Below are 15,703 nucleotides of genomic sequence, written 5' to 3'. Positions count from 1 at the left end.
AATCAGGATCAATCTGGTGGAGCTTCATGCCTTTGACTCATAAATAACCATGATGAGAGACCTGGCCTCCTGCAGGCCCACTCATCTCTCCTCCCTCCGTCCCCCCATACAGGCCATAACCCTCACTTCAGCAGAGTGGAGGGAATAGGAGCTGGACATAGATCCCCAGCTGCATGTCTGGAACTGAACTAATCCACCTCAGGCAAGGGCTCTGGCTATTAAGTCTGGTCATTAAATTAAAGATAGGAATTGAAATGATTCATGAATAACTCATAATGGTTTGTTGGGAAGCTCCTTAAGCTCTCAGGGAGCTATGGTTTTCTCTGTTGTTAAACTATAATTGTTATTATTAATCGTGTTCTTAATTATTACTCAATGTGAATTCAAAATAATTACCACCTGGTGCCAGCCTACGTGTTCCATGGATGCAGTGCCCCTCATACACACACACACACACACACACACACACACACACACACACACACACACACCACCTCTAAAGTCAAGACTAAGACACGCCTAAGACTTTTTCAGTGTCTCTCTTCCAGTATGGTACTGATACTTTGTGAAACTTTTGACCTACCTCCCCACACCAAACCAAGCTGGGACTGATTCACTTGTCCCAGTGCCACTATTTGCCTAATAACTGTGGCCTAAAACCCACCCCCTCTCTGACCTCCTGTTCCTGTAAGACCCTCTTGCTCTCCCGGAGTTGAGACTCCTCAGGCCTTCTTTTCCTGTGTCCAGGGTGGGGACAGCCTTGCTTCTGTCCTTTAAAGCTAGCTATGTCATCCAAGGTTTCCCTTAACCTCTGGCCTCTGCCATAGGTGGGCCAAACGGGGCCAGATCATCAAGGAGGCATCTGGGGAGATGTACAGGACCACCGTGGACTACACGTACTTCTCAGAGCCAGTATCCTGTGAGGTCACCAATGCCCTGGGCAGCACCAATCTCAGCCGTACCGTTGACGTCTACTGTGAGTGCAGAGATCTGGGGGCTTGTGGGTGAGCAGGCCTGGGTAGTCTCTGAGGCTGGATTCATTGTACACAACATACCCATCACACCACATGAATGTGCAATGCTTTTGTCAAACACTTCCTAGCATGTGATACTGGGGGGTTTTTGTTGTTGTTTGTTTTGGTTTGGTTTTGGTGGGTCGGGGTTTGAACTCAGGGCTCAGGTGCTGATCTTTTTCACTCAAGGCTAGGGCTCTACCTTGTTGAGCCATAGTACCACTTCCGGTTTTCTGATGGTTAATTGAGGATAAGAATCTCATTCTTACCGGGGCTGGCTTGGAATCATGATCCTCAGTTCTCAGCCTCCTGAGTGGCTAGGATTACGGGTGTGAGCCACCAGTCCCTGGCCAACAGTTTGAGTTTGATCTTCAGAACAAACCTGGGTTTAGTTCAGCCTGATTTAACAAATTAGTATAGACTGAGTAATCTCACCATTAGAAGTCAGAGAGCCAGGGTGGTTGTTTCTAGTAAGGACTCTGGTTTTCTCACGAGGTCCACAGTGACAGAGAAAGGAAGAAGCAAGCACTCATCATCTAAGGGCACTAATCACCTTAGGAAGGCCCCACGTTCATGACCTCACCGCCTCCCAGAGACTCTGCCTCCTCATTTGAACCACCACAGTGGAAATGAGAGTGTCAGCATATGAATTTGAAGTAGGGGAGGGAGTCATAAATAACCAGCCCAAATAAGCAGATAAGGCAATGAGTGAATTCGTCACCTGCCACCCTTGTTCCATGGAGGGGGGACATATATCCACCCTCACTTCCTCGTTGGCCATCTGGCAAAGACCACAGCCCATAACTGAGGACTAGCTCACTGAATGGGTGCCCACTCAAGAGGCCTCACCCCACCGCAGCCCCAGCATCCTCAGCGAAGGATGCCCTTGCTCTTTTTTCACATCAAGGAATGAAAGCCCAGTCTCCTGACCCCAGATTCAGGGTATTTCTCTCTGAAATAAGTGGGCTTCGAGGCCTGCTCAGACCCCTGACTGTACACTCCTGGCCACTCCATGGACCGTGCCCTGGTTCGGAAGCATTGCACTTGCACACCTAGAAGAGATACGGGAAAGGAGGCAAGCAGTGGGCCTATTTTTGGTGGGGCTGAAAAGGAGACTGGGAGGGGCTGGAATAGGGCTAGCCTGTGAACCTGGGGGACGAAACGTGCAGCTCCAAGGAGATGTGCCAGCCAGTGCCAGGCTGAGGTCCCAGGGTTCAAAATTCTGAGGTTCCTGCCACACTCGATGGGGGCTTCCTCAACTTACTGAAACCACGTGGGTCCAGGACAGGCGACAAGGGATAGAATAAAGGTGACTCCAGCTGGAATTTAGACCCAGCGCCTCTCCCCTGGGAAAGCTCCTCCGTGAGTCACTTCCCTAGCTCACTCCCAGACCCCAGGCCCAGCTAGGCCAAGGACCAAAATGTAAGGTCGAGAGGGCTGAGATGATCCGGGGACCCAGCTTGCCCCCTTCCTCTGTTGGCATGGAGGGAAGCGGGGCTTCAGTCCAGTGGGTCCCAGCGTCTCCCTCTTCCTTCCCATCGCAGTCGGCCCTCGTATGACCACGGAGCCCCAGTCGCTGCTCGTGGATCTGGGCTCCGACGCCGTCTTCAGCTGCGCCTGGATTGGCAATCCGTCCCTGACCATTGTGTGGATGAAGCGGGGCTCTGGCGTGGTGAGTCCAGGGCTCAGACCCAGGGGGGGCCCTGGGAGGGGTGGAGGGGGGTCCCTCAAAGGGAGAGGGACCCCAAAAAGGTACCACTTGTACGCATTTCACCCAAGGACATTGGCCCTTTGCACTTTTGTCCTGGTAAGAACCATGTAAGAAAAGCAAATTGCCACCAATATGAGATGAGAAATCACTAGGAGAGCCTTTCTTCTTTTTTCTTCATCTTTCTCCCTCCTTCCTTTTTTCATTCCTTCCCTACCCTTTCCTTTCTCCCTTTCCTCTCTCCTTCCCTTCCTCCCTCCCTCTTCTCCTCTCCTTCCTTCCTTCCTTCCTTCCTTCCTTCCTTCCTTCCTTCTTGCCTGCGTTCATATGTGTGTGTACCAATACTGGGGCTTGAACTTAGGACTTCAAGCTCTCCTTAGCTTTTCCATTCAAAGTAGGTGCTCTGTCATTTGAGCCAAACCTTCCTTCTCCATGTGACATCCCACAGGCTGTACCTGGAGTCAGTGCAGGCTTTGTGCAGGGGGAGTCTCCTCTCCACCCAGCCTCTCCCCACCCTCTTCAGTTTAGGGGAGATGCTGGACTTTGCCAAGTACCACAGGCCTGTCTCCGCTCCCGCCCTTTGTGTCTGACTCTCCCTAATTCCTGTAGGTCCTGAGCAATGAAAAGACCCTGACTCTCAAATCTGTCCGCCAAGAGGATGCTGGGAAGTACGTGTGCCGAGCTGTGGTGCCCCGGGTGGGAGCCGGGGAGCGAGAGGTCACCCTAACCGTCAATGGTAAGACCCCACACACACCCTGGAATGGGTAGAGGGAGGGATGAGGACAAGACTTTCTGGGTACTACGCATTACCCCTAAAAGGGATCATGTCACTGGCTCTGGTCCTTGTTAACAGCAATAAGTCCTCATCAGATCCAAGGCTGGAGGAGAAGAAGGGACCGGGGAGTTTTCTGGAAGCTAACTTCCATTTTCTTCCCTTCTAAGAGATCTCGGGAGTGGGAGCTGCTAAGGGAGATCAGAGGTCAGAAGGGGACCCCAGGCCCTGTCTGACTCTGATCCACTGGCCGACTGTGGTCAGGGAGAATACAGGTATGCTGCTGAGCACAGCCCCCTCCCTGGGGAGACCTGACACCATGCCCAGAGATCAGGGGCCCCTGAGGACAGGGAGCACATCTTCTCAGGCACCTCAGGAGGGTAGGTGTGTTCTTGGAAGGAAATAGGGAGCATCTGTTCCAGATGATGAGAGAGAGAGGCTGCGCATCACCAGGCCTGGTGATGGAGGTAGCTGTGGAGGAGCTGCAACTAGCCCGGGCCAAAAGCCCCAGCAGAGCCACACATGTCTGCATTCCCTGTAGGAAGAAACCAGAGCTGCCTATGTGAAATGGTGAGAGAGGCCAAGGTCATGCTTCCTGGCCCTCTCTAAGGATCTCTCCCTCTCCCTCTCTCTCTCTCTCTCTCTCTCTCTCTCTCTTCTCTCTCTCTCTCACTCTCTCTCTCTCTCATCTCTCTCTCTCTCACACTCACACACACACACACACACACACACACACACACATACACACACACACACTCTTCTGTCATACCCATGTGCCTCAGAGAGCTCTCTGCTTCCATAGCCAATAGCCAATAGGATTTCTGGAGTTCTGGCCCCACCCCAGAACAGGACCCTAAGTAAGGGCCCTGGCTGAGTTCTGGAGATTCTCACCATCCGCTTCATCTCAACCCAGCAAGCTGCTGCAGCCCCAGCCTCACCCTCTTCTCTGTTGGGCTATAAAACTCGGTCCTAGCTCGCTGCCCTCCCCCCAGCAGCCCCTCCGATGTCTTCCGAAGCCAGGCTACCCCTGTCCCCCTTGTTTCCTGCCCTTCTCTCCCCCTCTGCCCCCCAGAGGGAGGGTAGAGAGACACCAATGCCTTCACAAAGATCACCTGTAAGGGTGGATCCCTGACTCCAGAGCCCTTCCGCCTTTCCTGTGTGTCCCCAGGATGCCACCAATAAATTGGTACTGCAGGGCTAAAAATAACAGCATCCGATCGTGCCGCTCTATATCCATGGCAACAGGCTGTAGCCTTTTTCTGCCGAGACGCCGCTGCCACCGGTGTCTGACACTCGGCTCAGCGCGCCAGGCCACAGTGAAATCAACAGCCCTCCCACTGGCCCCACTGGAGGAAATGCTGGGGAGAGGAGCCCGGCATCCACACCCACCACCATCCATGCCATCCATGCCTGCTGCCCATCCCCATCTGCAGGCCAAGACCCTTAGGCTCATGAGCTCCTTCCAGGGTCCCCAAGCCTGAAGCGATTAAGTGGGGATCCTTGTTTCTGCAAAAGGGGGTAAGGAAAAGCTGACATTTTGCAGTCAGTCTTGGGCATTTAAAGCAATTACCCAACAGAGATTTCTAGAGGAGAGGACTCCTCCCACCTCTACCCTGCTATACATCCCCCCCACTCCCCATGCATGCCTGGGAAGGACATTTCTCTTGGACCAGCTCACCTGCTTGAGCTGAAGCATCTGCCCAGGGCTATGCCTGCCTGCCTGCCTTCCTCCCTTCCTTCCTCCTTCCCTTTTCCCCTCCCTCCTGCCTTTTCTTCTTCTCTTCTCCTTTCTTTCTTTCTTTCTTTTTTTTTTTTTTTGAGGACTACTACTTAGGGCCTCCCACTTGTGAAAAGGCAGTTTATCTGCCCCCAACACCCCCCACCCCGCCCTTTCCTGCTTTACTTTTTGTTTTGTATTGGGGTTTTTTAATACAATTTCTTTCTTTTTTTTTTTTCTCCCCCCACTCCCAACCCCCCTCCACCCCTGGGCTAGCGTCAAATCGAGATCCTGCCATATACACCGCATGCCTGGCTAGGGTTACCAATGTGAACACCCAGGTTGTTTGTTAAAAAAGAAATCTGGCTAACTTTTTGCCTGGATGTGCCTTGGACTTCAGTCCTCCAGATGTGGGGATTTACAGATGTGAGCCCACGGTACCAGTCCTGATCTTCTTCAACTTTTCATCTGCTCAATCTGTTTCTTCCTCTGATTGCCAGGCAGAGAGAAACTGAAAGGATCGGCATGTGGGAAGGCCTGGGAGGGGATAGATGAAGGGACCCAGGGAACCATCCATGAAATACAGGGAGAAGAGCTGGAGGGGTGGCAATGCCCAACAACTGAGGCCTGGGTGTCCGGTGAATCCCTTCTATCATCTTGAGATGCCAGTGGGCTTGCTGGGAACTAAGCTGGCTCACATCGGAGAATCTGATGGAAGGGAATTATGAAAGACCACTCGGCTTGATTGACTTCCCTAAGCCCGCTTGCCTTTGCCTGGCCTTTTGTTTCCTTTTAAGGAGCCCTTAAATGCCTATGGGTTTGCTGATCGCTTTTATAATCCTAGAAACCCCTGGAGAGGGTTCCTCAGTCCTAGTGAGAAAGTAGAAGACTTTATAGAGAATAATGACTTTTCTGCAACAAAATCAAACAGGGAGTTTGCAGAGCTTGGGGGCAAAGGCTGCCTAGAGCAGAGGAATTTAAGCTTAGAGAGTCAAGGTTCGAGCTCATTCTTTCTTCCCTTTTGTTCTTTTTTGGTCAATCACTGGGCTTGAACTCAGAGCCTCAGTGCTGTCCCTGAGCTTTTTCTGCCCCAGGCTAGCCTTCTACCACGTGGAACCACAGCACCATTTCCAGTGATCTGGTCGGTTCTATGGAACACAAGAGTCTCACAGACTTTCCTGCCCAGGCTGGCTTGGAACTGCTTACTTATCCTCAGCCTTCTGAGTAGCTAGGATTACAGGTGTGAGTCACCTATGCCCGCATTCTGTTCATTCTTAAAGCCTTTATGTGGAAGACACCCCTCAGTGCCACTCCCCATTCTACTCCCACCCCACCTCCCCCACCCTGTCTGCTGCACCCAGCCCTGAGCCAGTCCTTTGCATTCTCATCTTGGGAGAAGTGGATCTAAACATCTTCCAATACCTTTTTTCCCCTTGGCTGATATCTACTCATAGGAATGCAAATCTGTTTTAATTAAGGTGGCTAATAAACAGCAATTATGTTTGCAGCAATTTTTGTTTTGTTCTCAGCATAATATTACCTTCCTCTCCTCCCTCCCCCACCCCCCCTCACCCCCCTGAAGAACTGCTGCACTGGGAATTCTGCCATCCCATCCCAGACATCACCGAGGAATTGGGAACCTAGCACCGAGGTCTCTATTTCTCTTAGAGCCCATCCCACCTTACACGACTAAGTCACCTTACACGACTTTTCAGTAGTTGTTACCTTTATTATTTGTTACCTTTCACTGTTAGGTGAACGTTGCAGAGGGAAAACTCGGGTTAGATGACTGGCAGAACTGGCCAGGAAGTGCAATAGAACAAGTTTCACTCTAGGTGAACTGTCTTGGCTGTCCAAAGTAGTAAAATGAGTCAGGCATTCTCTGAACCTGGTGCCCATAAACAATACACACACACACACACACACACACACACACACACACACACACACATACACACACACACACAATGGAAAAAATGGATAGAATGGGGTCAGCTTTGGAGCTTTGGTCTCACCTGGGCCACCTATGTTTGTTTGTGGGGTGGGGGCAACACCATAATGAACTACAGGATCTGAATAAGAATAGGTTTAGAGTGTGCAAATCTGCGCCCTGAACAGAGGAAGAGAATCTCCCCCACCCCCCACCCCCCACCTGGATGAAGAGTTCCCAGTTTGTTAGGTAAGCACGCCCTCTATTGGACAGCCGAAGGATGGCTCTAACTCCTCACAGCTGTCCTAGTTGGGGGTGACATTTCTTTTTATACTGTCTTCCTGTGCCCTGGCACCTGCCCCTTCCCCCATTCCAAGCTCACCACCTCCTCCTGAGAGCGTTCGTTCCTCACCCACCAGACAGAATTATTCTCTCTCCTCTGAAGTCAGTTAGCACTTTACACGGCTCCCGTGGTAGGCTCACACTTAGCACCTTTTATTACCATTATTTATGTCTTCTGGGGATTCTGACTTGGAAGCATTCACTCACGATCCCTTGAGAGGCTTGGGACTGAACGCCTAATTTATCTTCGAGACCTCTACCTTGTCGATTCTGGCCTTCGGTAAATATTTACTGGAAGAGTGGGTTCATGAATATACTTCTGAACCCCTCAAAGAAATGGGGGGGAACCAGCTAAGGTCCCTTTCCAGGAGCCCTGATGTGATATTGTCTCTCTCTTCCTCCCCTCTCACACCACCACAGGGCCCCCCATCATCTCCAGCACACAGACCCAGCACGCCCTCCACGGCGAGAAAGGCCAGATCAAGTGCTTCATCCGGAGTACCCCACCACCTGACCGCATCGTAAGTGCTTCGCCAGATCCCACCTGCATCGGCCAGGGGCAGCCAGGCAGCCGTGCACATCTCTCACTTTCTTTTCCTTCCTTGGGGAAAATGATACCCTGCCTGGCCTCTCACAATCAGCATCCCAAAGACAAAATAACAAGACAGCCTCCTTTCTCGGGAGAGGCAAGCTCCAGGGAATGCCAGCCACCCAGCTGAGACGTTCCAGACTAATCCTGTATTTTGGGAGTAGCAGAGAAGAAGGGGGAAAAAAATCCCCTTTCTTTTCCTGGTTCAAGGCCAGGGTGGTCAAATTGTGACATGAGTGGAATTTGTGACTGGTACCCTGCCCCTCTCTACACCACCCACTGTTCTGCGCATCTTTGCATGAATTCTCGCCTCTGAGATCTCCAGGCCAAGCTGCTTTCTTCAGCATAGCTAGGACACCCAGATCATCCGCTCGTACCTCTTCTGAGCCCCAAATGTTTGCCTTTTTTCTTTTCTTTTCCTTTCCTTTCATAGTTTGGAACATGCTAGTCAGATCTCTACCACCTGCATACCTTTTGTTTTAGTTTTGAGTCTGAGTTTTGTTTATAGGTAAAAGTCTCCCACCTTTGCACCAGTGAACTTTGGACTGTGATCCTCCTATTTCTGCTGGGATTACCACTAACCACTCTTGGCTTGTTTTGTTTTGTTTTTTGTTTGTTTTTGTTTTTTGAGATAAGATCTTCATTGATTTTGTGGTTTAGCTGGCTTTGGACTTCTGTCCACTTATCTCCACCTCCTGCATAGCTGGGATTGCAAATGTGAGCCACTAGGCCCCAGCCTTGTACTCGTGTTTTGTGGGATTGTAGTTGGAATCCAGAGCTTAGCGCTTGTTAGGCAGGCTCTCTACCACGTGGACCTCGCCTTCAACCCTATCATTGCTTCAGTTATTTTTTTATATAGCCTCTACACCTTGATCCTCCTACTTATCACCTCCTGAGTAGCTGGGATGGCTCTGCATGCCACCACACCTGGCTTGTTAGTTGAGATGAGGGTCTCGCTAGCTTTTTTTGTTCTTGAACGTCACTCCTCACAATTCCCGCCTCTTGGGGGAAAGCAGAGCAGGCGCAGGTGCTCAACAAGGGCCAACTTGAGCTCCAAACCCCGAACTGTTCAGGTAGAAACGCAATCTGTGCTGTTTACACAATATTATGTGTATTTTCTCAGGCATCCATTCATTCACCATCTGATTCACAGAAACATTGTAATTCACACATGCAACTAATACCTCTGCCTCTCCACTCATTTTGCTCTTTGCTTGTTAAAAAAAATCACAAATATCACATGTATCCATTGTAAAATATTCCATCCAGCTTTTGTTCTTTTCCTTTTTCTTTTTCCTTTTTTTTTTCTTTCTTTTTTGATGCCAAGGTTTGAAGCTTGAACTCAGGACTTAGAGGCTGTCCCTTAGGTTTTTGTTTTTGCTTCCCCTCCTATTTAAGACTGGTGCTCTGCCACTTGAACCACAGTTCTATTTCTAGATTTTTCAGTGGTTCATTGGAGGTCAGAGTCTCTTGGACTTTTCTGCCCAGGTTGGCTTCAAACTTTGATCTTCAGATCTCAACATCCTTTGTTGCTAAGATTACAGGCATGGAGCCACGGGGACCTGGCTCATTAGATCCTTCCTGAAAGATCCTCACATCGTCTTTCTCTTTGTGGCTGTCCATGTCTAGCTCCTGATTCTCACGAGGAGCCACTTTGTCTCTGGGGAGCATCCAGCAGAGTCTGGTGATGCTAGGCATATCGCTAGGAAAATGAGAGACACTCTGATCACCTACAGCAGCCCCTGGCGCTCCCCTCAGCCAGCACGGGGCTAGCCCAGAGCATGACAAGCCCCTCTCTTGTTCGCGCCTCGGGGCCTGGCATCATGCCCAGGAGCACAGAGCAAAGGTGTGTGCCCAGGGCAGCACACATGAGGCGTTTGCAAAACAACTCTGTGCAAAATTCACTGTATAGGAGGATAGATGATGATGACCGCACAGCCACCTCTCAACAGAACACTCTTGTGACCGGGGACATCACCAGGGAGCCTGTGGGAAGGACCTGGGAGGCCACGAAGGGCTAGGCTGTGAGGATCAGATGCCCCCTTTTCCCCTCGCAGACCCCCATGTGTGTCCCCTCTGTAAGGGAGACCCTTCCTAGGTGGCCCCAACCTGCATGTTTCCATAAGACACAGAATTGTTCCCTGTGTGCGCATGTGCCATGGGTAAGCTCATGTGATATGCGCACATATGTGTGGGTGTATGCCTGTGGGGTGTGTGTCCTGGGCTGTATATGTGATGCTGCCTCTGTCTGCATATGCCTGTGTACATTGGTGTGTATGAGTGTGCAGGTGTGGTGTTTGATATATGTTGTGGTGTGTGCTTGTGATATTCACCATACTGTTCAGTGTGTGTATGTGTGTGCTGCACTGTCGTATGTTGTAGGCATATGTGTTCATGTGCATGTCTGTAGTGTGGGTATATGCAGTGCGATGTGCATTTTATATACCTATGATATACTGCAGATATGTGTCCTGTGGTAGGCATTTTGTGATGTGGCATATTTGTGTCAAGGGAACACATGTGCTTGTGGTGTACATATATGTAGTCACATGTGTTTACACATGCCGTGAGAGAGTACTGTGTGCTGTGTGTGTGACGTATGTGTAAGTTGTATCGCATGTGTCTATTTATATGTGCACTATGTATTGTGTATGTTCTTTCATGCACGCATGTTTGCATGTTGTTGTAGTCATGTGTGTTGCATGATGTTACATGTGCCATGGGTGTTTACAGTAGACGTGTGTGTGTTCATTGTATGTATGTGTGAGATGAGTTGTGTGCTTGTGATTGTTGTGTGCGCTCTGCATTCACACCGTGCGTGCCGTGGCTATCTGTGTTCCTATGAGGGATCCTATTTTGGGAGTGTGTTGTGGGTGACATGCATACATGTGTGGTCCTGTGTGTTTGTGTGGGCTATGTGAGCGCGCGCGTGTGTGTGTGTGTGCGTGTGTGTGTGTGTACAAGTACCTCTGTGTTACCCATTGGTTGCAAGGGACAGTGAACTTGAACATGAGCCTGGCCATACTGGTCTAGGGGACAGAGCACTGCTGGTGCGGGTGGCCCTGGTGGGGTCCCCCCCTGACCCTGCCTGCCCCCTGCTGGCAGGCCTGGTCCTGGAAGGAGAACGTGCTGGAGTCAGGGACATCGGGGCGCTACACAGTAGAGACGGTGAGCACTGAGGAGGGAGTCATCTCCACCCTGACCATCAGCAACATCGTACGGGCCGACTTCCAGACCATCTACAACTGCACCGCCTGGAACAGCTTCGGCTCCGACACGGAGATCATCCGGCTCAAGGAGCAAGGTGAGGGCTGCCAGGGCAAGGAGGGTACCCACAGGCTGTGGCCAGATCCAAGAAAGGAGTCTTAGCACCAAGCAGCCTCGGCCTCTCTTCCTCTAGGCCAGGAGCACTGGCCTCCACCACGAAGCATTAAAGGGGTGGCTGTGAGGGTGCTGACTCAGGAAAGATGACCTGAGCTGAGCTGGGAGCTGCCTATGGCAAGACATAACTTCCGAGGGCCCTGGCTTCATGCCCCCTGCCCTCTTCTAGGCTCTAGTCTGAGGCCTCAGTGTCCTTAGGCAGTGAGTGCTATAGCTGGGTACAGCACAGGGATACACTAGCCTGACTTACAAGCCAGGCTGCTCACCCACAAGTCCCATGGAACAACCTAAGCCAAAACTAAGTGGCAGCATTTTGCTGTCCTGGTGACCCCTGGCGTAGGGGCTGAGCTCAGATGCAGCCCCAGTCCCCTGGAGACGCATGTACCTGTAAGCTATAAAGGAGAGATACCAGCCCAAAGGGCAGCACTGTGCAGAAAGGGCACTGAGCACCTTAGCACTCCAGTCTCAGACTGGGCATGGTGGTACATGCCTAGAGTCTCAGCTACTGAGGAGGCTGAGATAGAAGGATCGCTTGAGCTCAAGTTCAAGAGCTCAAGACCAGCCTGGGCAAGGCCTATCTCATAAAACAGAACAGCCGGACCCTGGTGGCTCATGCCTCTAGTCCTGTAATCAGGAGGCTGAAATCTGAGGATTGCAGTTCAAAACTAGCCTGGGCAGGAAGATTCATGAGACTCTTACCTCCAATCAACTACTAAGCAGCTGGAAGTGGTGCTGTGGATCAAGTGGTAGAGCATTAGGCTCAGAGGTACAGGGGGTAGCAGCAGTGTAACCCAGCATGCACAAAGCCCTGGGTTCAATTCCTTGGTACCACATACACAGAAAAAGCCAGAAGTGGCACTGTGGCTCAAGTAGTAGAGCACTAGCCTTGAGAAAAGCTCAAGGACAGTGCCCAGGCTAAGATCAAGCCCCTAGAAACCCAGTCTCTGCTCAGCTCACAGGCAAGACCCCTCTAAGGGGTGAAGGCCAGTTCTACTGCTGGACCCTAAAATACCTGCACATCTGTCCAGGGATGGCACCCAGCCAGGCTTTGGGCCTCTGCATCAGACACTTGGGGCCAAGCAGGTCCAGGCCCCAAACTCCAGCAGAACACTCAGCGATTACACTTACGAATCAAACCTCTCAGGCCTCCTAACACCCCTTCCCTAATAGGTGCTGCTTTGCATAACGCTTTGCGCATAATTTGCATAATATCATCCACACTTCATCCAAACCCTCCTGGATCCCCTGTGCCTACCCTCCTTGTCTTCCCTCAGTGCCCCCTCCCCCACCCCGTGCCCCCACCCTGGTGTTCTCCTCCACCCCCTCAGAAACCCCTCTGGGGCTTCACTTTCTCTCTCTCCCCCACCCGCCTTCCTCTGGAATCTCCAAGTCAGTTGGGTGAGCCTGGATGTGTGGGGATGGTCCCAGAGAAGTGAAGGAGGAGGGAGCCCTCGTCATTCCAGTCCCTGCAGGAGACCGATCCTCCTCTCCCACCCCACCCTGGCCAAGCCAGGCCCCGGCTGTAGACGCTTGCTTTATTTCCAAACAGGTTCGGAAATGAAGTCGGGAGCCGGGCTGGAAGCAGGTATGGAAGGAGACAAAGAGATCCGCCCCGGGGAAAGGGGGGGAGGGACTCTTGGCTAGTTGGGGAGGGGCCCACGTCGGGGTAGGGAGGCTGCTAATGACTCTTTCCTCCCCCTCACTGAGGGCTTAGTGCAGCCAGAGCTATGGGAGAGCTGTTCCCAGGCAGCTGGGGTCCTGGAACCCCCCACAGACCTGTCTCCTGCCACTGCCAGTGTCTGGAGTGGGGCTCCTTCCTCCCCAGGACACTGCTCTGACTCCTCCATGTCCTTGTTGCTCATCTTCAGAAGCCCACTCTGATCTCCCCCTGCATCCTCCTGTGCCCATCACCAGCTCCGCCATCCCCAGGATGCCAGCTTCCTGGCTCCTGCTCCATCCAGGCTCGCTTGCTCACTGCCTCCTCCCCCCCCACACCTGTGTCCCCTGTGAAGTGCCATCTCACCTCCAAGCCTGAGTCTATTGCATAATCCCTCACCCCAATCCCAGGCACCCACTTAGCAACAGGATCATCCACAGAGACCTTGGGCTGGGTTACTTCCTCATTGATCCTGGGCAATCAGTTGCCTCGCCCCCAGCCCCCAGGTAGAAAACCTGAAAACCCGAAAGAGAAGAGCAAGACAACAAATCAGACTCCTCAGGGTGACAGAGGCTACACTAAGGTCTGAAAGGACCTCTGTCCTAATTCTCTTTCTCCTAATAGCCCTCGCCCATGCCATGCCCCTTAACAAGCTCACATCCCCCTCCCTCCCTCCAGGATAGGTGCCACTCACAGAGCATGATCCCAGGGCACAGGCACCCTCCTGCTGTGTCCCTGACTCCTTCTGGTCTCCATTTGATGTGGGACTACCATACATTCATGAGGAACACTGTCACCGCTCCCTCTCTTGCTGGCAGTGACACCTCATATCCAGTCCCCCCTTCCACCTACATCATTGCCTACTCATGTGGGGACTGTCTCCTCCAGCCAAGATGGCTCCTCCAAAAAATGCAGACATGCACGACCTACCACAACTGGAAGAGATTCCAACGCTGCCCAGTTCTTCCAGTTCCAGAATCATGGTCCTTTAAGGAACGAACCATTGTGTCTTGGCAATTGAAAGAAGCCTGGAGATTTTCCTGGGCAACTTGCTGGGAATCTAAGGAGAAAGTCGATGCAACCCATAGTAATAAAGTTTGCCCCAAAGAACCACCTCCATCATTGTTTCCTAATGGAACAAAAGCAGAACATCTCTTTTTCAAAGCAAGCTTAACCATGAGTACTGAGGCCAACCCAAACATCTCCCATCTCCATCCTTCAGTGTTCATTTGCCATGTTCACCCTCACCTGGTCACCTCCTCTGTCCCCTCTTCAGTGGGCTCAGCTACCAATAGGTAGGTAACAAGTGAGTTAGCATGCAAGCCCTGTGTGTCAAAGGAATGGACCTCTGTAGCCACATGCTGCTGGGGAGAGACGCCAGCTCTGTCTGGTAGGTGTCTCTGTCTTCTCACCACACCTCCTTCTAACAGCACGTGGGTGATCAGGCTTTCAGTGATTCTTCAAGAAACCTTGCAAGGACTGGGTATGTGGCTTAGTGGTGGAGTGGTTGCATAGCATGCATGAAGCCCTGGGTTCAATTCCTTAGTACCACATAAACTGAAAAGGCCAGAAGTGGTGCTATGACTCAAGTGACAGAATGCTAGCTTTGAGCTCAGAGGCTCAGGGACAATGCCCATACCCTAGTTCAAGCCCCAGGACTGACAAGAGGAGGGGAGGGAAGGAAGGAAGGAAGGAAGGAAGGAAGGAAGGAAGGAAGGAAGGAAGGAAGGAAGAAGGATTTCAAAAAAAACAGGGGTCTGGGGATGGTAGAATGTTGGCTTGATATTCATTAGGACTTGGGTTTCATCCCTTGTAATAGGGAAGGAAGGAAGGGAGGGAGGGAGGGAAAGAAGAGACAGGAAGAAAGGGAAAGAGAGAAAGGTAAAGGAAGAAAGGAAGGGAGGGAAAAAGGAAGGGAGGGAGAAAAGGGGGGGAGATAAGGGAAGGGGGTGGAGAGGAGTGGGAAGGATAAGCTAACTCCAGCCTCAACAGATAGCTAGCTTTTCCACTGATGAAGGTTGGTAAGAGGTAACTCCATCTTTGAAAAAAATGTCCTTCCCTCTGAGATTTCAATTTCTTCCCACAAAAACAAATACTTGAACAGAGCCAAGTTCTTGTGGGAAACCTCCACCACATTCCTACATCTTCACCCCATAACAACTCTCTGCCCTCCCCCTCAGCACTCTGTTACCCCATCTACAGATAAGAGGCTAGAGTAAGTTGCTAAGAATGAGGGTCAGAACTAGGATTCCAACCCAGCCATCTGGGCTGTTGGGAGCAGGTGAGATTGGGAGAGTATTTTGCAATGCAACAGACATGAGATGGGGTGGTGGGGGAAAGGGATAAGAAGAGATCCAGGGTCCCCCGCTCACACATCACAGCAATTGCATATCATCACTTGACTTCTCTGGCCCTTGGTCTCTCTAGCAAATGGGAAGCTTGGACCCAGGAGGTCTTGGGGTCGCCATGTCCCCTATTCTCTAGTTCTATCCCTGATGGATTCCTCAGGACCAAAAACCATGCAGCCATAGAAGGGCCAGAGCTGCTGGCCCAGCAACCTCTCCATCCCCACCTCCAACCCCAGCCCCCCTCAT

General features: G+C 51.5%; 1 protein-coding gene across 4 annotated transcripts in view; it reads left to right on the top strand.

The window, feature by feature from the left end:
- Positions 1 to 15,703, top strand: part of Kirrel3 (kirre like nephrin family adhesion molecule 3) — a 537,752-nt gene that overhangs the window by 513,738 nt on the left and 8,311 nt on the right. For 2 of the 4 annotated variants that reach the window (XM_090319699.1, XM_090319697.1), the window contains exons 8-13: positions 828 to 976; positions 2,558 to 2,685; positions 3,331 to 3,457; positions 7,903 to 8,003; positions 11,177 to 11,375; positions 13,002 to 13,037. In XM_090319699.1, the coding sequence (XP_090175825.1) occupies positions 828 to 976; positions 2,558 to 2,685; positions 3,331 to 3,457; positions 7,903 to 8,003; positions 11,177 to 11,375; positions 13,002 to 13,037 (740 nt within the window). The remainder of the gene's footprint in view (positions 1 to 827; positions 977 to 2,557; positions 2,686 to 3,330; positions 3,458 to 7,902; positions 8,004 to 11,176; positions 11,376 to 13,001; positions 13,038 to 15,703) is intronic. The other 2 variants (XM_090319700.1, XM_090319698.1) reach the window with 1 other exon arrangement.

Source organism: Megascapheus bottae, chromosome 27 (genome assembly GCF_031878675.1).
Source record: "Megascapheus bottae isolate mThoBot1 chromosome 27, mThoBot2.hap1, whole genome shotgun sequence".
Lineage (NCBI taxonomy): Eukaryota > Metazoa > Chordata > Mammalia > Rodentia > Geomyidae > Megascapheus > Megascapheus bottae.
This window is presented reverse-complemented; position numbering and strand designations above follow the sequence as displayed.